This window comes from Haliotis cracherodii, unplaced genomic scaffold, assembly GCF_022045235.1.
Source record: "Haliotis cracherodii isolate W230 unplaced genomic scaffold, xgHalCrac1.p SCAF_10, whole genome shotgun sequence".
NCBI classification, from domain to species: domain Eukaryota; kingdom Metazoa; phylum Mollusca; class Gastropoda; order Lepetellida; family Haliotidae; genus Haliotis; species Haliotis cracherodii.
Genome location: NW_027266265.1, coordinates 49,953,808 through 49,980,092, shown reverse-complemented (window position 1 = coordinate 49,980,092; position 26,285 = coordinate 49,953,808). Strand labels below are relative to the sequence as shown.

General features: G+C 38.4%; 1 protein-coding gene across 3 annotated transcripts; it reads right to left on the bottom strand.

Annotated features, from left to right (window-relative positions):
• Positions 1-336: 336 nt before the first annotated feature.
• Positions 337-26,285, bottom strand: LOC139454489 (CKLF-like MARVEL transmembrane domain-containing protein 7). Of its 3 annotated transcripts, XM_071236233.1 has the most exons (7): positions 26,233-26,254; positions 26,043-26,099; positions 18,697-18,800; positions 9,135-9,278; positions 8,365-8,562; positions 6,927-7,025; positions 337-1,956 (listed from the first exon to the last, which is right to left on the bottom strand). In XM_071236233.1, exons 4-7 carry the CDS (start codon positions 9,267-9,269, stop codon positions 1,798-1,800), a joined length of 591 nt encoding a protein of 196 aa, XP_071092334.1. In that variant the 5' UTR covers positions 9,270-9,278; positions 18,697-18,800; positions 26,043-26,099; positions 26,233-26,254; the 3' UTR covers positions 337-1,797. The 3 variants fall into 3 exon arrangements, with proteins under 3 accessions (XP_071092334.1, XP_071092333.1, XP_071092335.1); XM_071236232.1 differs by having other exon boundaries at positions 26,043-26,281; XM_071236234.1 differs by lacking the exon at positions 18,697-18,800 and having other exon boundaries at positions 26,043-26,285.

The window sequence follows — 26,285 nt, the reverse complement described above, 5'->3', positions numbered from 1 at the left end:
GCAAAGTGCGCCTTTCAAGAAATATCCAATGATGTTTATCGTAAGCAGTATATCTCGTGATTCTATTTCAAGTGGTGAGGACGATATTCATTCTAAAACCCGAATGTCCGTGTCTTGTACGTACATGGGTTTAGGCTGTAATATACTGTCTGCGTACCGAATAAGAAACTATTGTATTATTCACTGAAGTGATCTACATTGATGAAAATCCCATTAATAAGCTAACATGGCCAAAATATATCTCAGTACTTGACCGACGGTATCTTGTCCAGTGGAACTCGGTATTAATAAGAGAACATACACTAACGAAATTAAGAAAATTGGTGTATTTATACCGAATGGAAATAACCTTGCTTCAAACAGGTATAAGCTGCGGGCAAAAGAAAGTAGACACCCATGCCTGATGGTCAATAAAATGCAACAAACAAGAAATGGTTATTGGATGGTGATGTCGTTGATCCGGGTATCACAGTTGTGTTTGAGACCTTAAGTCTGCAATGTTTCGGGGACTGTTTTCAGTCTAGTAACGTCTTGATAACGTATGTAATTGTTTGGTCAAATCCAATTTTCAAGTGTATACTTTCTTTTGCCCATCAGTTTATTTGTCCTTGAGAGTACTTGAAAAGAAGGGAAGTTGTACGGAATCAAGGGCACTATTTAAATTCTTCTCAGATAAATTAAGTGGTGTTAAACTGCCATTCAGCATTAATGCATGAATAAATATGCATATATATATGTATATATACAGATGAAACAGTGACAAAGGTAACACCTGCCCCGATTATCCAGTGTATTTATTATATTACCACTCTATTCTGATACACTGGGTAATCGAGAAGTGAGTGAGTGAGTATGGTTTTACGCCGCTTTTAGCAATATTCCAGCAATATCACGGCGGGTTTCACACATTGTACCCATGTCGGGAATCGAACCCGGGCCTTCGGCGTGACAGCGAACGCTTTAACCACTAGGCTACCCGACCGCCCCCGTAATCGAGAAGAGGCAACGTAAACACCAATTTCATATATGTACCAATAGGACACAGCATGATGCACGTCAGTTACTAAATTAGTTTAGGCTACCTGGATGCCAATGGATAGTTGTGTATTCTATCAAAAACATTACATTTTCTCTATGTCCCCAAAAACAATGCAAAACATTCAAACCTTCTATGAAAAGCACTCTTATCGGAAGGCACACGCAATAACCGTGATAGAAAATATCACTAGCCCTCTGATGGTGTTAAGTCTAGAATAGGAAGCTATCATCCTTGCTTTCTTAAACGCTCACGCTTTTGGGGCCTGTACACTTTCCATGGAGTGAGTGAGTATGGTTTTACGCCGCTTTTAGCAATATTCCAGCAATATCACGGCGGAGGACACCAGAAATGGGCTTCACACATTGTACCCATGTCGGGAATCGAACCCGGGTCTTCGGCGTGACGAGCGAATGCTATAACCACTAGGCTACCCGACCGCCACCACTTTCCATGGAAATTGTCTACCCTAGAAACGCGTATAAACAATCGTGTCATACGTGAGAAAGGGACTGACATCCGTCACTGGCTCATAGCGTATGTTCGGTCCTTGAGTACACAAGAGCTTCCATTGACGCGTTTGTTGCCAGATTTATATTCTGCATTTGTCGATACAAAAATCGTTGATATTTACCGTTGGTTTTGTAAAAATAGTATCATGAGCACAATGTGTAAGAACTCAAAATATTATAATTTATATCAAGTAAAATAAAAGATGAAGATGGATTCGTGGGTGTGGCATCTTGTCCCAACATAATGTTTTAGTACTGTTCGAAGTTCTTCTCGGCACTGTATTCGGGGGGAGAGCTTGTCGCCTGTGGTCCGGTCACCCCTCCAGGCTGTGAGCGTTCTTCGCGCCATGCTTTGAAGGAGAAGTAAGCCATTGCTACATGCAAACCCAGCGCCACAAAGCCGAACACCTATAGAAAAAAACCCAGAAAACAAACATACCATTTTATAGCGAGTGTAAGTTGTAACACATGTTATATTTGGGATAAAACTTTCTTAGTAAAGTACAAATTCTAGTACCTTTTTGAGTTGAGTCCCGTCCGGGATTCGAACCCACACTTGCCAGAGTGAGGCACCTAATCGCCAGCACACAAAGTCAGCGATCTAACCCACTCAGCCACCGAGGCTTCCACTCTGGCAAGTGTGGGTTCGAATCCCGGACGGGACTCAACTAAAAAAAGTACTAGAATTTGTACTTTACTAAGAAAGTGTGATCCCAAATATAACATGTGTTACATTTGACCACTTTCTAAATGACATTGTGTGTGAGTGTAAGTTGTCATAATCTGCACTCAGCAATTTTCTAGCTAAATCGCGGAATCCTGTACTTAAAGGGGAAGTGTACACGCAAAAATCACTTTCTTTCTTTTTCTAAACAAAACGCAATTTTAGAATTAGTTAGTATTTGTGTTTGAAAATATACACTCATTTTTTTTCCCAGTGAAAGTAGGAAGCTCACAATAGTGTGAAAGTGATATGCCGTTATGAGGCCTTCGTTTTACGAGCGAAATAGGCCTGAGTTATCCCCCTTAGATTATGACGTAATTGGTGCCAATTCAACTGGGTCCCTGTCTATTCTCAACGCAAAAGATATCAAGGACCAGTTTGCGGTAAAACAACATGGTCTACGACACACTCCGGCGCAGTGGTGACTCAGCATAACACAATTCTGGCTGGCATCTGAGATGCTAGAATCACAAAACTGTACCTACACCACGTGAAGCGGCTCTATCAAAGCATGATGACGTCATAATGTTTATCAATTGGCACCAATGACGTCATATTGCAAGGGACATAAGCCATGGTGTTTTTGTTATGGAAATAGAACACTTGGTAAATGTGAAAAATATAAATCGTTTTAGTGCAAAAAATATGTTAATTAGATATGATGTTTTTATATTTTTGTCTATGACACTTCTATGTTAACACTTTTAATGTGGAAAAAGTACAAGAAAAAAAGGTTCATTTCCGTGTGAACTTGCCCTTTAATCGGGTATGTGAATGACAAATCAAGGGTTAAAAGGAATTTTATTGATATGTGTAAAAAATTTCACATTATTCCCCGGAAGCGAACTCTGCCTTTTTATAGCATACAGAATATAAGCGCTTAACCAACGCAACGAAGAGATATAAAGAAGCTACATGAAAAATACACGCCTGCCTCGAACATACCAAAGTGTCTTTCGAAATAAATAAAGAAACGACGATAATTCCGCCAATTCCATCAACCTCACGCCACACCGCTGCGGTATTGCGGTAATATTGCTAAAATTGTGAAATACCACACAGACTCAAGACCTCCGCAATTGTGACTGAAGCGCATGTAAAATATACTCAGGGAGTTTATGCTAGAAGTTTGCCTTAAGGAAGAATTGTCTACGTCTCATTGTAACGAAATGTCTCATTGAAATGCTGGGATTCTAGGCTTCATTAAAAATGTACTTGATAGTAGATTATTATTAAACATATTTTATTGTCCAAAAAGACAAAGGGATTTGGCACAAGTGCAGCACTTATTACCGCCTTCTCCCTATATACAGTTATACATAATATTGCATATTGGAAATGAGTGAGTGAGTGAGTGAGTATGGTTATACGCCTCTTTTAGCAATATTCCAGCAATATCACGACGGGGGAACACCAGAAATGAGCTTCACACATTGTACCCATGTCGGGAATCGAACCCGGGTCTTCGGCGTGACGAGCGAACGCTTTAACCACCAGGCTACCCGACCGCCCCTTGATAAAAATGAACAATTACAGTTGAAGCTTCACATTGTGGAAACATACTGCGCAATATATATACAGTGCTCATCTGGAGGATATGTACAATGTGCAGGAAAGTGAAGACAGTGTGCATCTCATACATATGCTAATATTATACATTTTAGTGTTGTATATAGATTTAACATTATTAATGATTAACAGTTTGGAAACCTAGCTACTGAATCTGTTAGTCGTTTCTATAAATTGTGTACAGACAAAAATATTTTGTATTCAGGAAAACATCTAAGTTGGGATCACCAAAAAGAATACTATGTAGAGTTTTTTGTCCTCCAAGATTATCGATAGCTGTCAGTAATGTCTCCCTAAAATCATCATATAAGGTACATTCGAAGAAGAAATGGAATGAATTTTCACAAGGAGCTCCGCATTTACAGGAAATAGTATCAGATAAATTAACACGAAACAGGTCGGAATTTAGTGTGCTACAATTGTGTCTCAATCTAGTGTGCAATATGTTTGTAGATCTCTTACCGCAATTATAGTACATAGGTAGTGATGTAGGCTGCTCAGATGCTACAGCTTTAAAATATGATATTGATGGACTATCCCTGATTATAGTAGATATATATATCCTTTGGATGGTTGGTTGGTTTGTTGTTTAACGCCGGACTCAGCAATATTCCAGCTATATGACGGCGGTCTGTAAATAATCGAGTCTGGACCAGACAATCCAGTGATTAATATCATGAGCATCGATCCACGCAATTGGGATCGATGACATGCATCAAACCAAGTCAGCGAGCCTGACCACCCGATCCCGTTAGTCGCCTTTTACGTCAAGCATACTCACTTTTTACGGCAAGCATGGGTTGCTGAAGACCTAATCTACCCCGGAATCTTCACGGGCCTATATATCCTTTGAACAATTTGACAAAACATATATGATGGTGTCAGAACCAAAAGGGGTCCAATGCCAAAATTTGTGATTTAGTGTCAACAATCGGAAAGGAAACAGGGCGGTCCCTTCCATGTAATAATACAGATATCATGGCCAAATTCACTTCTGAAGTGGCCCTAAATAAGCGTTAAAGTTGACATGTCAAGAAAAGTGCCTAGTGTCCTCGTTATAAAAAACATTAGATTGCACTAGGCCTTTTTATTATAAAGTACAGCCGAAATACAAGTCGTATGTTAAAGCTTTTCAAGAATATTTGAACAATTCGATGACAATAAAACGTTTTAATTCAGTGTTACACATGTACCATGCATAATACTTCATAAGTCTCAAACTTGACATGACAATCACAAGACAATTATTTTTTATATTGGCCCTTTTGTTCCTCAGTAATTTGTTTAGTAATAGGTTGTAAAATCACTTGAATGTTTATTTGCTTTCTATTTATATTATATTTGATTGGTGAAAGATGAAGCTTTAAGGTCAAGGAATTAGCTTAACAAGGACTAGCTAGAAACAGTTACAAATTCAACAGTTTCTGATTATATTCACCAATAGACCCTTTTGGTTCAAATTTGTTTCGTAGTGTATTTTGCAGAATGTGAGCTTTTCTTAAGATCCCTGGCGAGCTGATCGTTCATATTTTCAAACTTCTCCTAACAGAACATATTCGTACTGTTATGAACAGAGGAAGGAAATATTGTTTTATGGAGACACTTTGATTTCGATGCTATTTTGAGTGTGAAAGAAAACCAACTGAGGAGACTACAAGATCACTTATCCTGTCAGTTGTTATTAAATACTTATGTCACTTCCAATTACCAGGGGCGGTCGGGTAGCCTAGTGGTTAAAGCGTTCGCTCGTCACGCCAAAGACCCGGGTTCGATTCCCGACATGGGTACAATGTGTAAAGCCCATTTCTGGTGTCCCCCGCCGTGATATTGCTGGAATATTGCTAAAAGCGGCGTAAAACCATAACTCACTCACTCACTCACTCCAATTACCATCGCCAAAGGCTCTAGCCGTTTCTGTGGTCTGGAGACTAATGTTAGAACGCGTGGATCTTACCCTATAATACTGAAGGAGTTATCTCCCATTAATTCATTTCATAGCGACATATAAATGTTCGGTTGATTTCTACTCATTCATTTCAAGTTGACGCTACGAGTTTATATCCAACTACCGGTAGTCCCAATCAGACTTTGGATTAGTGGTTTAAACAAAATACCTAGATTGAGAAAAAATATTTTGTCTTCCCTGATTTGATGTTTGTTGTTTAGCGCCGCACTCAGCAATATTCCAACTGTATGATGGCGGTCTGTAAATAAACAAATCTGGGCCAGACAATCCAGTGATTGATGTCATGAACATCAATCCACGCAATTGGGATACAATGATATGCATCAACCAAGTCAGTGAGCCTGACAACCCGATCCCGTTAGTTGCCTCTTACGACAAGCATAGTGGCCTTTTAGGGCTGAAGGCCTATTCTATCCCGGATCTTCACGGGTCTTCCCTGATTTGAAAGGTAACAACTGTGTCTAGCCCTGTGCTGTATATAAAACATGCACATCGGGTCAGTTCTAACATATCAAAATTATCATTTGTTTCTGAGAAGTTTGTTTATTTGCTGTTTAACGCCGTAGTTAACAATATTTAACAATATAGTTTTCCCTTCTCGCGATACTAAACGGTCCTTATCAAACCGTGCCCCGTCAAACTGTTCACTTATCGGACGTCAGATATAGTAACTTTCCTGTTTATATTACTAAGTGCTAAACGTGGGATGCTTGGAACCTATTGTAACGCCGAATCCCCGGTGACGGATAAGCCATATGTACTCAGATTAAAAAATGTAAAGAAGATAGTACTCAATTTTTGATAGGGATATGTCTTGGAAAATATCCCTGTCAAAAGTGGAATAGTATATAAGCATGGTATAAATGAACGAAGACTCACAATCTCTTAAAAATGGAATACCATAAGCAATATCTACTACCGTATTCCCCCGATTAAACGCCAGGGTGTACATTTCGCCAGACAGTCTTTACCCCCAGTATGTATTCACAAAGATAATAACGGTAAGAATTTCTTGCGTGAAAATATACGTTTAATCCATGTCAGGTGTTTAATCGAGGAAATACGGTACATTAGTAGCAGGTATGTCAATTGTCTATAGAACTGAGCGTGAACTGTTACCGCTGCTGCCGCATTCCCAGCCTGACCACATGCTTGTACAGCCACCAGGATTGATGCGATAAAGTAGAAAAAAGACCACACAGATGACCATATGAGGTCCTGAAAACAAACAATAAGCTCACATTGAAGTGCAGGGTAAAAAATGATGTACAGCTTCTTTTAGATTGAACTTTAGTGAATCATTTGAGAAAATAATCCGGCGCAGAAAAAAATGGAAACATTGTTCACCATTTTTGGAGAAATGTTTTCAAACTGTCAAAAAGCAGATATTTGTCAACCGAAACCAATCAGCCACATTTTCTCATGTGCTCCGCGAAACAGCTTCGTAACCCGTGAAGATCCGGGGTAGAATAAGTCTTCAGCAACCCATGCTTGCCGTAAAAAGCGAGTATGCTTGTCACTTGAGGTGACTAACGGGATCGGGTGGTCAGGCTCGCTGACTTGGCTGATGCATGTCATTGTATTCCAATTGCGTGGATCGATGCTCATGATGTCAATCACTGGATTGTCTGGTCCAGACTCGATTATTTACAGACCGCCGTCATATAGCTGGAATATTGCTGAGTCCGGCGTTAAACAAAAAACAAAAAGAAAACAAACGACAGCTACCTGGTTCTGTAGTTCACCTATTGTGCCTTTGTCTATTCGTTATATCAATCCAATTTCATTCAAAGGGGGAAGGTAAGGTAGCCGTGTGGTTACCCCCGCACACACCCCTCGGGATCCGCCAGTAATCCTTATGGGGCATTGTATAAAAAGTTGCAGACATGGAATGGTGCATCTTCCCGAGGCAAGTGAGTTAACTGACTATAAAAGTCAAGTTTCCACCCTTGCCGAACTAGGCTGGTACATTCGTGACCAACTCGTGTTATGCCGGGACAAGCCGAATAGCTTCTTGCGTGTCACGGAAAGGGGCGAGTGGTGACGAATGAGGCTGGTATTATGGAGTTAGATTTTGGCTGGACTAACGAGTCTATGCATAGTCCAATCAAAATCGCGCACCGAAATCGAAATCCGGTTCGTAGAGTGTCATGCAGATTTCGGACGACTGCAGGATTTGCAAAGCATGTGCACCGCTAACTCGTTGTCAACAGATATTTTCTAAATCTTTTCATGTTTTTAATCCACGTGCTCACGTGAATTGATGCACTTCGCGATGTAAGCCTCGTTTTATCACAATATAGATCTTGATTATCGATCAGATCGTCTTGACTGGGCGCACCGTTTTGTTTGAAACAAATTCAAGTGATACGAGAAGTTGAATCTGATTGGTCAATAGGAGAGGCATAGGAAGGACATAACTGGTAATAGCCACTGGTGGCGCTACGATCGAGCCCAGGAATTCCAGCCTAGTTCGGCAAGGTTGGAAACTGGACTTTTAAAGTAAGTTAACTCTCTTGCCTCGGGAAGATGGGAATGGTGTTAACTCTCTACTCACCCATATCTTCCAGGGGACAAACTTGAAGATGATTTTTTCGTACAGAACGAGCATATATATGATGTAGTTGATGAGGCCCGTGAGGAAGTCAGACATGGAGACGAAGCCGTAGAAGCTGTAGCCGGAGCCGTACGCGTAATCGCAGACTATGTTGGCGCGTCCGGCGGACAGACAGATGAACCCGATCAGGGAAATAATCTAGTAAAATAAATAAATCATCATGAATCTGTTTGGTATGTCATCTTCTGGTTTATTTTTTTCAAAGTCACCATTTTCCTATTTCCTTATGCTACCTTACACACACCATTTAAAGCCATATGCGAAAACCTGCATCGTCAATACTTGAGGGTGCTTACGTTCCTCTAGACTTGCGCAAGTCTCTAAAGCAATAATTATTTGTTTCAATCATACTTTCTAGATGGTATGAATAATAAGAAGTCCCTAAAAGAGACTGGCGTCCTAGAGACTGTACTCTCCGCTTATATAGACTATTATAAGGATAGAATTACAATACATCGATTAACTTATCAATCAGTAAAGCCTTGGAGCAAGGCTAACACTCCATCATTCGTGAGTACACACGAAACGATAAGAAGATACGAGTTGATGATTAAACGTATGTTATAAACAGTCTTACGTCTGTTATAAATAGCGATACCCCGGCAAAATATCAACACCGCCTATCCACATCTCTTGACATTGTATTGCAATCGACCGGTGGAAAGTGCAAATGTATTCATCGATAATTCTGTCAATTGTTGGGTTTTTACCGTTATAGCGGCAGTAAGAATGCCATGTATACTCTTGCAGTAAGTGATGTCTATGTATATGCCCCACTTCAAGTCGAGTGTTTCCCTTCCTTCATTATTTGTGTTTTGACTTCCGCTTTCTGTTTCGTTGTCCATTGTGGAGATCTGCAAATAAGACCATTGTTAAAAAACTATTTTGAGCAGACACATGGAAATGAACACATAATAACAGTTGTATCATTATAGGGGGTGAGTGAGCGAATGTTATTTGACGTAACAGTCAGCAATAATTCATCTATATCACACAGTCGGGTCTGGGCCAGCCAAACTAGCGTAAATAATGGAGTCTGGACCAGACAAATTAGTATTAGTATTTTATATTATGTCATGTTGTTTAGGTGTGTGTCAAGTGACTTTATATATTGTGTCACGTTGTTTAGGTGTGTGGCAAGTGACTTTATATATTATGTCACGTTGTTTAGGTATATGTCAAGTGACTTTATATATTATGTCATGTTATTTTTTAGTATGTGTCAAGTGACTTTATATATTATGTCATTATATTTAGGTGTGTGGCAAGTGACTATATATTATGTCACGTTATTTAGGTGTGTGGCAAGTGACTATATATTATGTCACGTTATTTAGGTGCGTGGCAAGTGACTATATATATTATGTCACGTTATTTTGGTGCGAGGCAAGTATCTATATATATTATGTCACGTTGTTTAGGTGCGTGGCAAGTATCTATATATATTATGTCACGTTATTTAGGTGCGTGGCAAGTATCTATATAAATTATGTCACGTTGTTTAGGTGCGTGGCAAGTTACTATATATATTATGTTACGTTGTTTAGGTGCGTGGCCAGTTACTATATATTTATTATGTCACGTTGTTTAGGTGTGTGGCAAGCATCTATATATTTATTATGTCACGTTGTTTAGGTGCGTGGCAAGTATCTATATATATTATGTTACGTTGTTTAGGTGTGTGGCAAGTGACTATATATATTATGTCACGTTATTTCGCTGTGTGGCAAGCATCTATATATATTATGTCACGTTATTTACGTGCGTGGCAAGTATCTATATATATTATGTCACGTTATTTAGGTGCGTGGCAAGTATCTATATAAATTATGTCACGTTGTTTAGGTGCGTGGCAAGTTACTATATATATTATGTTACGTTGTTTAGGTGCGTGGCCAGTTACTATATATTTATTATGTCACGTTGTTTAGGTGTGTGGCAAGTATCTATATATTTATTATGTCACGTTGTTTAGGTGCGTGGCAAGTATCTATATATATTATGTTACGTTGTTTAGGTGTGTGGCAAGTGACTATATATATTATGTCACGTTATTTCGGTGTGTGGCAAGTATCTATATATATTATGTCACGTTATTTAGGTGCGTGGCAAGTATCTATATATATTATGTCACGTTATTTAGGTGTGTGGCAAGTATCTATATATATTATGTCACGTTATTTAGGTGTGTGGCAAGTATCTATATATATTATGTCACGTTATTTACGTGCGTGGCAAGTATCTATATATTTATCATGTCACGTTGTTTAGGTGTGTGGCAAGTATCTATATATATTATGTCACGTTATTTCGGTGTGTGGCAAGTATCTATATTTATCATGTCACGTTGTTTAGGTGTGTGGCAAGTATCTATATATATTATGTCACGTTATTTCGGTGTGTGGCAAGTATCGATATATATTATGTCACGTTGTTTAGGTGCGTGGCAAGTATCTATATATATTATGTGACGTTATTTCGGTGTGCGGCAAGTATCTATATATATTATGTCACGTTATTTCGGTGTGTGGCAAGTGACTATATATATTATGTCACGTTATTTCGGTGTGTGGCAAGTATCTATATATATTATGTCACGTTATTTAGGTGCGTGGCAAGTATCTATATATATTATGTCACGTTGTTTCGGTGTGTGGCAAGTATCTATATATATTATGTCACGTTGTTTAGGTGCGTGGCAAGTATCTATATATATTATGTCACGTTGTTTAGGTGCGTGGCAAGTATCTATATATATTATGTCACGTTATTTAGGTGTGTGGCAAGTATCTATATATATTATGTCACGTTATTTAGGTGTGTGGCAAGTATCTATATATATTATGTCACGTTGTTTAGGTGCGTGGCAAGTATCTATATATATTATGTCACGTTATTTCGGTGTGTGGCAAGTATCTATATATATTATGTCACGTTATTTAGGTGTGTGGCAAGTATCTATATATATTATGTCACGTTATTTAGGTGTGTGGCAAGTATCTATATATATTATGTCACGTTATTTAGGTGTGTGGCAAGTATCTATATATATTATGTCACGTTATTTAGGTGTGTGGCAAGTATCTATATATATTATGTCACGTTGTTTATGTGTGTGGCAAGTATCTATATATATTATGTCACGTTGTTTAGGTGCGTGGCAAGTATCTATATATATTATGTCACGTTGTTTAGGTGTGTGGCAAGTATCGATATATATTATGTCACGTTATTTCGGTGTGTGGCAAGCATCTATATATATTATGTCACGTTATTTCGGCGTGTGGCAAGTATCTATATATATTATGTCACGTTGTTTAGGTGCGTGGCAAGTATCTATATGTATTATATCACGTTGTTTAGGTGCGTGGCAAGTATCTATATATATTATGTCACGTTATTTAGGTGTGTGGCAAGTATCTATATATATTATGTCACGTTATTTAGGTGTGTGGCAAGTATCTATATATATTATGTCACGTTGTTTAGGTGCGTGGCAAGTATCTATATATATTATGTCACGTTATTTAGGTGTGTGGCAAGTATCTATATATATTATGTCACGTTATTTAGGTGTGTGGCAAGTATCTATATATATTATGTCACGTTGTTTAGGTGCGTGGCAAGTATCTATATGTATTATATCACGTTGTTTAGGTGCGTGGCAAGTATCTATATATATTATGTCACGTTATTTAGGTGTGTGGCAAGTATCTATATATATTATGTCACGTTATTTAGGTGTGTGGCAAGTATCTATATATATTATGTCACGTTGTTTAGGTGTGTGGCAAGTATCTATATATATCATATATGTCACGTTGTTTAGGTGCGTGGCAAGTATCTATATATATTATGTCACGTTGTTTAGGTGCGTGGCAAGTATCTATATATATTATGTCACGTTATTTAGGTGCGTGGCAAGCATCTATATATATTATGTCACGTTGTTTAGGTGCGTGGCAAGCATCTATATATATTATGTCACGTTATTTAGGTGCGTGGCAAGTATCTATATATTTATCATGTCACGTTGTTTAGGTGCGTGGCAAGTATCTATATATATTATGTCACGTTATTTAGGTGTGTGGCAAGCATCTATATATATTATGTCACGTTATTTAGGTGTGTGGCAAGTATCTATATAAATTATGTCACGTTGTTTAGGTGCGTGGCAAGTATCTATATATATTATATATGTCACGTTGTTTAGGTGCGTGGCAAGTATCTATATAAATTATGTCACGTTGTTTAGGTGTGTGGCAAGTATCTATATATATTATGTTACGATGTTTAGGTGTGTGGCAAGTATCTATATTTATCATGTCACGTTGTTTAGGTGTGTGGCAAGTATCTATATATATTATGTCACGTTATTTCGGTGTGTGGCAAGTATAGATATATATTATGTCACGTTGTTTAGGTGCGTGGCAAGTATCTATATATATTATGTCACGTTATTTCGGTGTGTGGCAAGTATCTATATATATTATGTCACGTTATTTCGGTGTGTGGCAAGTGACTATATATATTATGTCACGTTATTTAGGTGTGTGGCAAGCATCTATATATATTATGTCACGTTATTTAGGTGCGTGGCAAGTATCTATATATATTATGTCACGTTGTTTGGGTGTGTGGCAAGTATCTATATATATTATCTCACGTTGTTTAGGTGCGTGGCAAGTATCTATATATATTATGTCACGTTGTTTAGGTGCGTGGCAAGTATCTATATATATTATGTCACGTTATTTAGGTGTGTGGCAAGTATCTATATATATTATGTCACGTTATTTAGGTGTGTGGCAAGTATCTATATATATTATGTCACGTTATTTAGGTGTGTGGCAAGTATCTATATATATTATGTCACGTTGTTTAGGTGTGTGGCAAGTATCTATATATATTATGTCACGTTATTTAGGTGTGTGGCAAGTATCTATATATATTATGTCACGTTGTTTAGGTGTGTGGCAAGTATCTATATATATTATGTCACGTTGTTTAGGTGCGTGGCAAGTATCTATATATATTATGTCACGTTGTTTAGGTGTGTGGCAAGTGACTATATATATTATGTCACGTTATTTAGGTGTGTGGCAAGTATCTATATATATAATGTCACGTTATTTAGGTGTGTGGCAAGTATCTATATATATTATGTCACGTTGTTTAGGTGCTTGGCAAGTATCTATATGTATTATATCACGTTGTTTATGTGCGTGGCAAGTATCTATATATATTATGTCACGTTATTTAGGTGTGTGGCAAGTATCTATATATATTATGTCACGTTATTTAGGTGTGTGGCAAGTATCTATATATATTATGTCACGTTGTTTAGGTGTGTGGCAAGTATCTATATATATTATATATGTCACGTTGTTTAGGTGCGTGGCAAGTATCTATATATTTATCATGTCACGTTATTTAGGTGCGTGGCAAGTTACTATATATATTATGTTACGTTGTTTAGGTGTATGGCAAGTGACTATATATATTATGGTACGATGTTTAGGTGTGTGGCAAGTATCTATATATATTATGTCACGTTGTTTAGGTGTGTGGCAAGTATCCATATATATTATGTCACGTTATTTAGGTGCGTGGCAAGTGACTATATATTAAATCACGTTGTTTAGGTGCGTGGCAAGTATCTATATATATTCTGTCACGTTGTTTAGGTGCGTGGCAAGTATCTATATATATTATGTCACGTTATTTCGGTGTGTGGCAAGTATCTATATATATTATGTTACGTTATTTCGGTGTGTGGCAAGTATCTATATATATTATGTTACGTTATTTCGGTGTGTGGCAAGTATCTATATATATATTATGTTACGTTATTTCGTTGTGTGGCAAGTATCTATAAATATTATGTTACGTTATTTCGGTGTGTGGCAAGTATCTATATATATTATGTTACGTTATTTCGGTGTGTGGCAAGTATCTATATATATTATGTCACGTTATTTCGGTGTGTGGCAAGTATCTATATATATTATGTTACGTTATTTCGGTGTGTGGCAAGTATCTATATATATTATGTCACGTTATTTCGGTGTGTGGCAAGTATCTATATATATTATGTTACGTTATTTCGGTGTGTGGCAAGTATCTATATATATTATGTCACGTTATTTCGGTGTGTGGCAAGTATCTATATATATTATGTCACGTTATTTAGGTGCGTGGCAAGTATCTATATATATTATGTCACGTTGTTTAGGTGTGTGGCAAGTATCTATATATATTATGTCACGTTATTTCGGTGTGTGGCAAGTATCTATATATATATTATCTTACGTTGTTTAGGTGTGTGGCAAGTATCTATATATATCATGTCACGTCGTTTAGGTGTGTGGCAAGTATCTATATATATTATGTCACGTTATTTAGGTGTGTGGCAAGTATCTATATATATTATGTTACGTTATTTCGGTGTGTGGCAAGTATCTATATATATTATGTCACGTTATTTCGGTGTGTGGCAAGTATCTATATATATTATGTTACGTTATTTCGGTGTGTGGCAAGTATCTATATATATTATGTTACGTTATTTCGGTGTGTGGCAAGTATCTATATATATTATGTTACGTTATTTCGGTGTGTGGCAAGTATCTATATATATTATGTCACGTTATTTCGGTGTGTGGCAAGTATCTATATATATTATGTTACGTTATTTCGGTGTGTGGCAAGTATCTATATATATTATGTCACGTTATTTCGGTGTGTGGCAAGTATCTATATATATTATGTTACGTTATTTCGGTGTGTGGCAAGTATCTATATATATTATGTCACGTTATTTACGTGTGTGGCAAGCATCTATATATATCATGTCACGTTATTTAGGTGCGTGGCAAGTATCTATATATATTATGTCACGTTGTTTAGGTGTGTGGCAAGTATCTATATATATTATGTCACGTTATTTCGGTGTGTGGCAAGTATCTATATATATTATGTCACGTTATTTAGGTGCGTGGCAAGTATCTATATATATTATGTTACGATGTTTAGGTGTGTGGCAAGTATCTATATATATATCATGTCACGTTATTTCGGTGTGTGGCAAGTATCTATATATATTATGTCACGTTATTCAGGTGTGTGGCAAGTATCCATATATATTATGTCATGTTATTTAGGTGCGTGGCAAGTGACTATATATTAAATCACGTTGTTTAGGTGTGTGGCAAGTATCTATATATATTATGTCACGTTGTTGAGGTGCGTGGCAAGTATCTATATATATTATGTGACGTTGTTTGGGTGTGTGGCAAGTATTTATATATATTATGTCACGTTGTTTAGGTGCGTGGCAAGTATCTATATATATTATGTCACGTTGTTTAGGTGCGTGGCAAGTATCTATATATATTATGTCACGTTATTTAGGTGTGTGGCAAGTATCTATATATATTATGTCACGTTATTTAGGTGTGTGGCAAGTATCTATATATATTATGTCACGTTGTTTAGGTGCGTGGCAAGTATCTATATATATTATGTCACGTTATTTAGGTGTGTGGCAAGTATCTATATATATTATGTCACGTTATTTAGGTGTGTGGCAAGTATCTATATATATTATATCACGTTGTTTAGGTGTGTGGCAAGTATCTATATATATTATGTCACGTTATTTAGGTGTGTGGCAAGTATCTATATATATTATGTCACGTTATTTAGGTGTGTGGCAAGTATCTATATATATTATGTCACGTTATTTAGGTGTGTGGCAAGTATCTATATATATTATGTCACGTTGTTTAGGTGTGTGGCAAGCATCTATATATATTATGTCACGTTGTTTAGGTGCGTGGCAAGTATCTATATATATTATGTCACGTTGTTTAGGTGCGTGGCAAGTATCTATATATATTATGTCACGTTATTTAGGTGTGTGGCAAGTATCTATATATATTATGTCACGTTATTTAGGTGTGTGGCAAGTATCTATATAAATTATGTCACGTTATTTAGGTGTGTGGTTTGTGTGTGTGTGTGTGTCTATATATATATATATATATATATATATATATATATATATATATATATATATATATATATATCCTGCAACCTCGGGGTATCGCGGTACTTGTGATGTACGCTAAACGGAACAAAATGCACTCACTAACCTTTATGATTATTCGTGTTCTCTGTATGCTCTGTTTGACAAGGGAGAGAACTCCATCGTATCGCGGTACAGAGAAAAGTTGTGTATAGAGGTCCGAATTGGACAAAAAGAGGACATAATTCTACCAACCACTTGGTATGATCATGCCAGACATCAGTGATTTGTCCAGACAAGTGCAAAGACAGCACAAGTAAAATTCTAAATGTGTTATCAGCAATAGGTATTCAATGCATTTTTACCGAAAAGTAAAAGAAAAATATTTTTATAAGTCAACAACAAAATATCAGAAATGATATTTTAAGATTGTTTAAAAAAAATTGGATGACAATAATTTGTCACAAAATGGAAAAATGTCAACAATAAATATATAAAAAGCACTCCTAGTATGCCCAAAGTATGTATTTATCTTTTGGTTACTAGTGAAGAACGTATTTCTAAGTTTGGCATTATGGCCCTTATGATCTCCCAATAGATTCTGGGCACAGAGCGGGAAAAGATGTGCGGACTACGTAACTACCGTTACCTCATTAGTCTCCATGAATATGCAGATGATCTAGTTCAGGTCGATAGAGAAAGTTTACTTGGGGAACTGTGGGTTATATCGTTGGCCATTGATAGATGGGGGTAAGGCAATATTACAATATATGCCAGAAATATGTATCAACGGATTAATTACTCCTTACCTACAGCAGACGGAACATTCCGAGGAAATTGAAATTGTTTACGAAGTGAGCACTTCCTGATTACCGATTTGCATTAATAGACAGCCGCTAAGAGGCGTGTCCCGCGTGAACTATCGGAAATCACAAATGCCGCCATACGATGAATGCCGCGGTACCATGGGGTCCGAGTATACAGAACGCGGCGGTCTGTAGAAAATCGAGTCTGGACCAGATAAACCAGTGATTGAAATCAGGACCATCCTCGCCATTGGGAACCGATTACATGAACGTTTAACATTGTCACAAATATGATAAATATAAAATAGACAAAATTATTTTCTACTCACACGACCGCTCCCAATTGTTTAAATAAAACAAACAAGACGGTTTTATGGGTCTAACTTTATGTATTTGGTCGACCAACGATGGAAAATGTCTAGATTCAGTTACACCATATGATTTTCACGACAGCCACCATTATTTGTGTGTCTCCCTATACAAACGTGATAAATGTGTACATCGAACTGAAGATGGTTTTTTTTATGTCAACACCAACGAGTAATTTCACAACAGCCGTCACGGTATATATGCATGTGCCCATGTTTATGAACGTGCCATGTGTCACAGTCATATATGACTCGTATATCACCATCATCACCACCGTCTGTTGCATAATGTATAGTCCGTCTAAATAACCTGTCTACCAAGTTGGTTGTTTGGTTTGTTGTTTAACGCCGCACTCAGCAATATTCCAGCTGTATGACGGCGGTCTGTAAATAATCGAGTCTGGACGAGACAATCCTGTGATTGACAACATGAGCATCGATCCACGCAATTGGGATACAATGACATGCATCAACCAAGTCAGCGAGCCTGACCACCCGATCCCGTTAGTCGCCTCTTACGACAAACAAAGTCGCCTTTTACGTCAAGCATGGGTTGCTGAAGAGATTCTACAGCGGATCTTCATGGGTCTTGTCAACCAACACTAATACACGTCCTCGCTGGTACGTTAAACCAAGCGACACCGTTCCCGGAAGTTTGAAAATTAATTTTTTACCCTATTCGGCTATAACGCGGATTACTCTGATAAGCGTATTAGCATGTGATGTTTACAGCCGACCTGAATATAATTCCCCCGAATTTACACTTGATGAACATCGAATAACTGCAGCTTAGCCACAAAGAAAGTAATCTCATTAGCGTTAACAATCCTGGGTCAAGATAGATGTAAACATAGTCTACACTCCTGAGATGATAGCATACATTCAACGTGTACTACATGAGTAGACCAAGGTATTATAACGGGGATAGCAGGAATACAATACCGCTAACAGACCATTAAACGCGGAAAAGCTGACTCCAACTGAGAAAATACTTGGTGACAGCCGGGTGTTGGACTAAACTCTACATATCGGCATTGACTGACAACAAACAGGGGAGCCACTTGCTTACCTTGTGTTCAGATCCGCCCCTGTGCGCGTCCTGATGTCACGTGACTAGAGGGTACGCCGGTAGAGGGAGGTGTGTGTGGTTATCACAATCATTGACTTGTGGGCCTGTATATATATATGTGGTATCATAAACACGAGACATGACAGAGTGGCTAATGATAGAAGAAAACGTGTCTATGAATCTATTGATGTGTCTATATTATATCTAATAGTTCCAACTGTGTTCATTAGTGTTTGTTTGTTTGTTTGTTTAACGCCGCCCTCAGCAATATTCCAGCTATATGACGGCGGTCTGTAAATAATCAAGTTTGGACCACACAATCCAGGGATTGACAACATGAGCATCGATCCACGCAATTGGAATCGATGACATGCATCAACCAAGCCAGCGAGCCTGACCACCCGATCCCTTAGTCGCCTTTTACGGAAAAGGATTGCTGGCGTTATGGGATATCGCTAAGGACAAAATATGCCACAGTTTCCATTGAATGAGGGGGTGAATGAGTATTGTTTTATGGCACAGTCAGCGAAAATTATTGTATCTATACACGGTGGCCTGTTGATATTACGTATAAATCGAATCTTGTGTCAAAACAGTAGATGACTGCCTCGGATGACTGCTGGCAGTGTTCTGGGGACACACCGTGCTCTCACTGTTCTGGGCGAAAGGTCAGTCAGCCATGGTAGTGAGTGTGAGTGAGTTGGTTTCAGCGGCGCTTTTAACAGTATTCCAGTTATATGACGACGTGTCAGTTTAATGTGGGAGGAAAGCCCGAAGTGATGCAGGTCTCTGACGTTTACCACTTCGGTGAAACCCACGGGCACGGGTATGGTCCTGACAAACCTAGAAACATAATCGGGGCGAACCGGAATTCGAAACCACAATCATAGGTTTCTGGCGTGTCCAAGGGACGCAACTCTGCACAGTGAATCGCGGCGCCTTAGACGACTGGGCCACCCGTGCCCCCGTCAGCCATGGTAAAAGAGACAATCGGGTGATTAACTATAGCAAGTTGCGGAATAGCAGGTATACGTTTATTCATTTATACATATAACATTACAAATAAACAGACATTAAGATACATATTCAATTAAAATCAATTATATGAATATGGTTATTGATTTAATTTACATATTTATTGGTAATTCAAAGGTACGTGAAACATACTATCCCATACAACTATAGCTTTTGTTTGCTTGTTTCTTATGAAGGAAGGCGGCCTGTAAATAATTGAGTCTACACCAGACAATCCAGTGATTGTGACAAACGATCGGGGTACGATGACACTCAACCAACCAAACCACCGAGGCTGACCACCCGTTTCATTTGACCACCCGTTCCATTTGACCACCCGTTCCATTTGGTAGCCCCTCACGACCAGCAATGGCTGTAGGGAACCTATTCTAACCCGAAGTCCCCACGGGTGTCAGCGAGAACGAGTGTCATTCTTTGGTATATGATATTCAAGTATATCAAAATGTCTGATGACAAAAGTTAAATGCAGACACATGGTATTACATTTAAATAATTTTGATCAACTTTTGATAGGACCTTCATCTTGAAAAACAATTAAATGACAATCAGTCAATCCCAAGAACGGCTATGTGACGCATTTGAGAAAACTAACTCATTTCATTATATATTATATCTATAGACTTCAACACTTGAGTTCATGCTGAAGGTTCAACTTAAAGTGAACAAATCTGATAATGCATTTAAAGTGACTTCTTTCAACATGTTCAATGCCCAACTTCCCTGTAGTTTTAATAATCCCTTACCAACGTACTTGTGTTTCAAACTGCAAACCTTTTTAAACTTACTTACTTACTTACTTTGGAGATTTAACGTGCGCTTTCCGACTGATGCGTATTTCGCACACGGGCCCGGCCAGGCCATTTAATGTGTTTCCGAAAGGGGCGAAAGTGGTATGTGCAACCCAAGAGAGGCTTTAGGGGTTGCTTATATATAATTTGGGAATTTTGAGATTTGGAATAGATGCCGATGGGGTTGGGGAGGAGAACTAAGGGAGCTGGGTATGGTGGATGTTTGTTTGTTTATGTGATTTTGATTTGGTAGGTTATTATGTTTTTAGATGCGTTTTATTAGTTCCGTTTTGATTAAGAATACGCCTAAGGCCTTGAAGTTTTCTAGTTTATTTTGTGGGTTTAGTGAGAGCCTTGTTTAGATTGAGGGTGGTTTGTAATGCGGTTCGATGTGTGAGGTAGTGTGTGCAGTGGATGAGTGCGTGTTCTGGGGTTTCTAGTTGTTTGCAATGTGGGCAGTTACCTGTAGTGTGTTTTTTTTATTTTCTTTAGGTGGTTATTTAGGTTGGTGTGTCCTGTTTGGAGTTTAGTGATTACCCTGTCGATTTTTTTTGATGGATGGAGAATTTTTGGTTTGGTTAGTGGTTTGCTGAGCACTCTTTTGATTTGGCTATTTGAGTTTAGATAAAGGTTATGCCATTTTTTGGTGATTTTTTGCTTGTTTACACTTTTAATTTCTGATTTTGAGATGGGTAAGTTTAAGCTTAATTCTGGGATTTTGAGGGATAGTTTAGCTGCTTTATCGGCGTTTTCATTACCGTATATTCCTACGTGGGCGGGGATCCACAAGAAGGTTATTTGTTTGCCTGCCTTAGTTAAGTCGTTGGAGCTTTTAAGTATTTGATTTATTAATTTAGGTCGGTTTTTGGTATTTTTGTTTTGGAGGGCTTGCAGTCCACTTAGGGAGTCGGTAAGTATTAGGATTTTTTTGTGGTTTTTGGATTCTTGATTATGGAGGGCTTGCAGTCCACTTAGGGAGTCGGTAAGAATTAGGATTTTTTTGTGGTTTTTGGATTCTTGATTATGGAGGGCTGAGGCCATGCCCATTAGTTCTGCCGTGAATATTGATTGGTTATTTGGGAGTCGGAAGGATTGTGTGGTTTTAGTTGGTTGTGTGGTATGGACTCCGAAACCTGTGTGTTTGGAGGTCGGATCTGAGGATCCGTCCGTGTAAATGTGACACCAATTTGGCCAATTTTCGTGTATGTATGCTAGTGTGGTAGTTTTAGCTATGTTTGGGTCGGTTTGTTTATTTATTTGTCTAGCTAGTGTTGTGTCTATTTTGGGTATTTTAAGTTTAGGGGTGAAGATATTTGATTGTTTGCAGTTTTGTTTAAGATTTTTAATTTGGTGTTCATTTAGGTAGTTTGTTATTCTTTGGGATATTGGGGCAAGTAAGGGGTGTTTACGAGCTAGAGCTTGGTTTTCAGGGCTGATATTTTGGTTTATTAAGTTTTGGATGAGAGGGTTTGATTGGGACGCGGCCCAGAAATTTAAGCTTAGCTGTTCCCTGCGTAGACTTAGTGCCATCTCTCCTGTTAAGGCCTGAAGTGAGGTGTAGGAGGTGCCATGTTGGGTGCGTGTAATTAGTTTGAGAGCCTGATATTGTATTGAGTCAAGTTTTTTAGATAGGGAGTTGTTAAGGGTGTTGTATATGGCGCAGCCGTAGTCTAGTTTTGATCTAATTAGTGATATGTAGAGAGAGAGGAGAGTATCTTTGGAGGCTCCCCAGTTAGAGCCAGTTAGGCATCTTAGGGTGTTTAGGTCTTTACTGCATTTAGTTGTTAGGTTTTGGATGTGAGCATCCCAGGTGAGATGTTCATCGAAAATAAGTCCTAAGAATTTGGTTTGTTTTTGAAATTTGATTGTTTGATTGTTTAGCTGGAGGATTGGGGAGGCGGGTTTCATGTTTTTATGTTTGAATACTATTCCTGTTGTTTTTTCTGAGTTAAGGGAGAAACCCCATTTGTCAGCCCATTGTTGTATTTTATTAAGAGATTTTTGGAGTAAATTTTGGGCCATTTTCATGCTTTTAGTGCGGATCCAGATGGCTCCATCATCCGCGAATTTTGATGTGTTTACTTTAGGGGATAGGCCCTCGAAAAGATCGTTTATCATTATATTGAAGAGGGTGGGGCTGAGGATACTGCCCTGTGGAGTGCCATTTTCTAGGGGACATTGGTCCGATAGAGTTTGGTCTATACCCACGGTTATTTTACGATTGTTTAGGAAGTCCTGGATGTAGTTTATTATCTGACCTTTGAGTCCTATTTTTTTAAGTTTTTGTATTAGCCCATCGTGCCATACCATGTCGAAAGCTTTAGAGAAGTCTAAGAAGATGCCTGTGGTATATTGTTTATTTAGTTGCCCTGTCTTAATATCTTGTTCTAGTCGGGCGAGGTTATCTAGGGTTGAGCGGCCAGGAGTGAAACCGCTTTGATCTGGGTTTATGATGTTATTTGGGGTTAAGTAATGTTGTAATCTATTTTTAGCCATTGATTCCATTACTTTGCATAAGTTTGAAGTTAGGGATATTGGTCTATATGAGTTAGCTTGATTAGCTGGTTTATTAGGTTTAGGGATTGGTATGACTAGGGCCTGTTTCCAAGGAGTTGGAACCTGTCCGTTTAGGTAGATGAGATTGTATAGTTTGAGTAGTGCCTGGAGTAGTTTTAGGGGGAGTTTTTTAATTATTTGGTAAGAGGTTAGGTCTAATCCTGGAGCTGTGCCCTTTTTCCTGTTTTGGATTATGTAGAGGAGCTCCTCCATTGTGTAGGGTTGATTTATTTCTAGATTGTTATTGTTTGATTCTTTTGTGGGTTTGTTTTCTGTTTTAAGTTTATCTTGGAATTTTTGGCTGAAGTTGCTGTTACTGCTAACGGCCGAAAAGTGGTTGGCGAGATTATTTGCTTTTTGGGCGGGGTTGGTTGAGTTGTTAATGTTACGGTTTTTTTTATGTCGTTTTAAGCCTCTAATGGCGTGGATTTTGCGCCAGACCGTTCTGGCATCTGTACGGTTATTTATACTTTCGCAGAATTTTTTCCAGTCTCTACTTTTGGCTATTTGGACTAGTTTTTGAACCTGGTGGTTTAGTTCGTTGGCTATGTTAAAATATTTGTAGTCGCGTTTTGCTTTATTAAAGGCTGATTTACGTTTTCGTCTAGTCTGTTCTATTTCCTCATTCCACCATGGTACCGTCGGTTTGCCTGTCTTAGATGTTTTGAAGGGGATGGAGGTTTTGGCTGCGTTTATTATATAGTCTGTTAGGTTTTTACAATAGGTTTCTGGATCCTTATTTTCTATTTCGTTTAAGTTAGCTTCGTTGCAGATATCTTGGAATTGGTCCCAGTTAGCTTTATTGTAACGGAATTTTGGTTCTTGGTTTTCTGTTTGGATTGGTACGTTTGTATTTCCTATGGTTATGTTTATGGGGAAGTGGTCACTACCTAGCGGGACGTCGTGCACTTCCCATTGAGTGCTTTGGGCTAGATCTGCGGTGCATATGGTTAGGTCGATAGCCGACATTTTTTGGTTTATCTTATCGTACCTCGTGGGTTGGTTGCTATTAAGGAGTACTAGGTCGTTTGTTTCTATCCATTCGGAGATTAATTTGCCATGATTATCTATTTTATCATCTATGCTCCATGTAGGATGGTGAGCGTTAAAGTCTCCTAGGAATATAGTAGATTTATCGCTTATTTGGAGTAGTTTGTTTAGATCCTCAGGTTGGACTTTTTGTTCCGCCCAGTGGTAAATATTTATGATGTTTATGTTTCGGTTATTTAATGTGATTTTAATGCCGTTGGCTTCTAGGTTTGGCGTGTCTATTTTTATTTCTTCGTAGTTTATATCTTCCCTGATAAATATGATTAGTCCTCCTGCGGCTCTTCTTGTTTTCGGTTTAGCTCTGTCAGTTCTAACTGAGTTGTAGTTACGTAGTGTGAATTTGGATTTTTTTGAGAATTTGGTTTCCTGTATACAAGCAATGTGAGGGCCTTTGTTTAGTTTAAATTTAGTTTTTAGTTCATGGCCGTGGGAGGTGAGTCCGTTGGCGTTCCACTGAAAAATATTTAGTCCTTCCATTATTGGTTTCGGGTGATTGGTGATTTATTTTTTATTTTTTATTTTATTCGGTGAGTTCTTTTAGCTGGAGGTTAAAGAGGAAGAAGGGAAGATCGGTTAATTTTATATTGAAAGCTACTTTGTGGAAGGATTTCATACTAGCTTTTGGTGAGATTTGACTATGCATGTATGCTAGGAGTAAGGTGAGGTTATTTTGGTTTGGGGTGTTGGCTGGTTGGGGAGTTTGGTTTGTTTTAGTTGGAATAGTGTCTATTGTTTCGTCAGTAGTGGAGAAATCTTCGTCATCGGTTGGATTAGGTTTAGCTGATTGAGTTTCCATGGGGGAGGCATGTGATGTGGAGGGTTGTGAAGGTGTTTGCGGGATGGGTGTAGCTGATGTTGTCTTAGTGTTTGTGTTATGTTGTTGTGCTTGCTTGTGGGAGAGTGTTGTTGCCATATGGGCTGTAGGGTGCTTGGAATAGGGTCGTGTTGTGGTGGTCATTTTGAGGTTTGTTTTGCATGCGGGGATTGATGTTTTGGCTATGTGAGATGTGGGAGGGTTCGTGGTTGGTTGAGTGGCTGCTTGTGTGTGTGAGTTGGGTGCGGTTTCTCGGTAGGGGTCCCAGACAGAGCTGTCGGTTATGGGTGTGGTGTTTGTTTGTGGGATGGTGTGTGGGTGTGGTGTAGGGAGGAGTGGTTTATATGCAGGTGTAGCAAATTTTCGTGTTTGGATTTTAGCCGTGTCTATGTTTATGTGTTTGTTGGCCTGCTGGGTGAGTGTGTGTCTGTGTGGGCATTGGTTTGAAAGTGAAGTGTGTTGGGTGGATTTGCAGTGGATGCACCAGGGTGTGCATGTGCCTGGGCAGTCTGTTTGTGCGCATTTTTTACATTTAGTTTTAGGGTATGTGCATTGGGAAGCAGTATGGTTGTATTTGAGGCACTTTGAACATTGCTTAACCTGCTTTATATAGGGTTTGACTTCTAAGTTGGTGTGGGCTCCGAAGGATATGTGTTTGGGAGCTTCAGGGAATTTAGCGGTTTTTTTAAAGTTGATTATGACAATGGAGGTTGGGACCGTTTTTCCGTTTCTAGTTGAGGTTATTCTGCGCGTGCTGATGATTAGGGGTTGAGGGTTTTGGTCTTGGTTTATGTTAGCTTCTAGAGAGTATAATTGTAAGTCCTCTGTTGTTTCCCTTGGGTTAACCCTAATTACGCCTCGAGTATATTGTTGCCAATTAGGTGTTTGTTTGATTACCGTGACGTGGAATATTTGAGTTATTTTATTTGCTGCGTTGTAAGATTCTCGGTTAGGAAAGATTATCTGGTATCCTTTGTTGGCTTTTTTAATATTGTTGTAATTTATTTTTTGTCTTTTAAACCAAAGTCCTATTTTATCTGCCGAAAGTTCTAGTGAGAGAGTGGTGCCTGAGCCTGCTGAGAAGAAGTAAAGCTTTACTGTACCTTAAATATGTACTCCAAGACGAAATCATAGACACGCCAGGAATCACTCCAATCAAGCTGTAAATCCAAAACGGAAGTGTTATTTATATTTTATATTACACAATCAAGTCCAGCACAGCAATCGCTGTGTTAACCATTTGCTTTCGCGAATAGAGCCTTTGTATCGCTCCAACTTGTGGCTTGTTAATACCCGTGGCTTGACAATCAAGTCCTGGCAACGCTCGTGTATTCGGGAAGGCTTCA

What these genes read in the sequence shown, in the direction of transcription:
- LOC139454489 (XM_071236234.1), bottom strand. Translation starts at nt 9,269, where the DNA reads ATGGACAACGAAACAGAAAGCGGAAGTCAAAACACAAATAATGAAGGA. An exon ending in TTGTCCCCTGGAAGATATGG is followed by an intron (nt 7,026 to 8,364) that starts GTGAGTAGAGAG and finishes GTTTGTTTTCAG; the next exon opens with GACCTCATATGGTCATCTGT. An exon ending in CTGGGAATGCGGCAGCAGCG is followed by an intron (nt 1,957 to 6,926) that starts GTAACAGTTCAC and finishes TTTTTTCTATAG; the next exon opens with GTGTTCGGCTTTGTGGCGCT.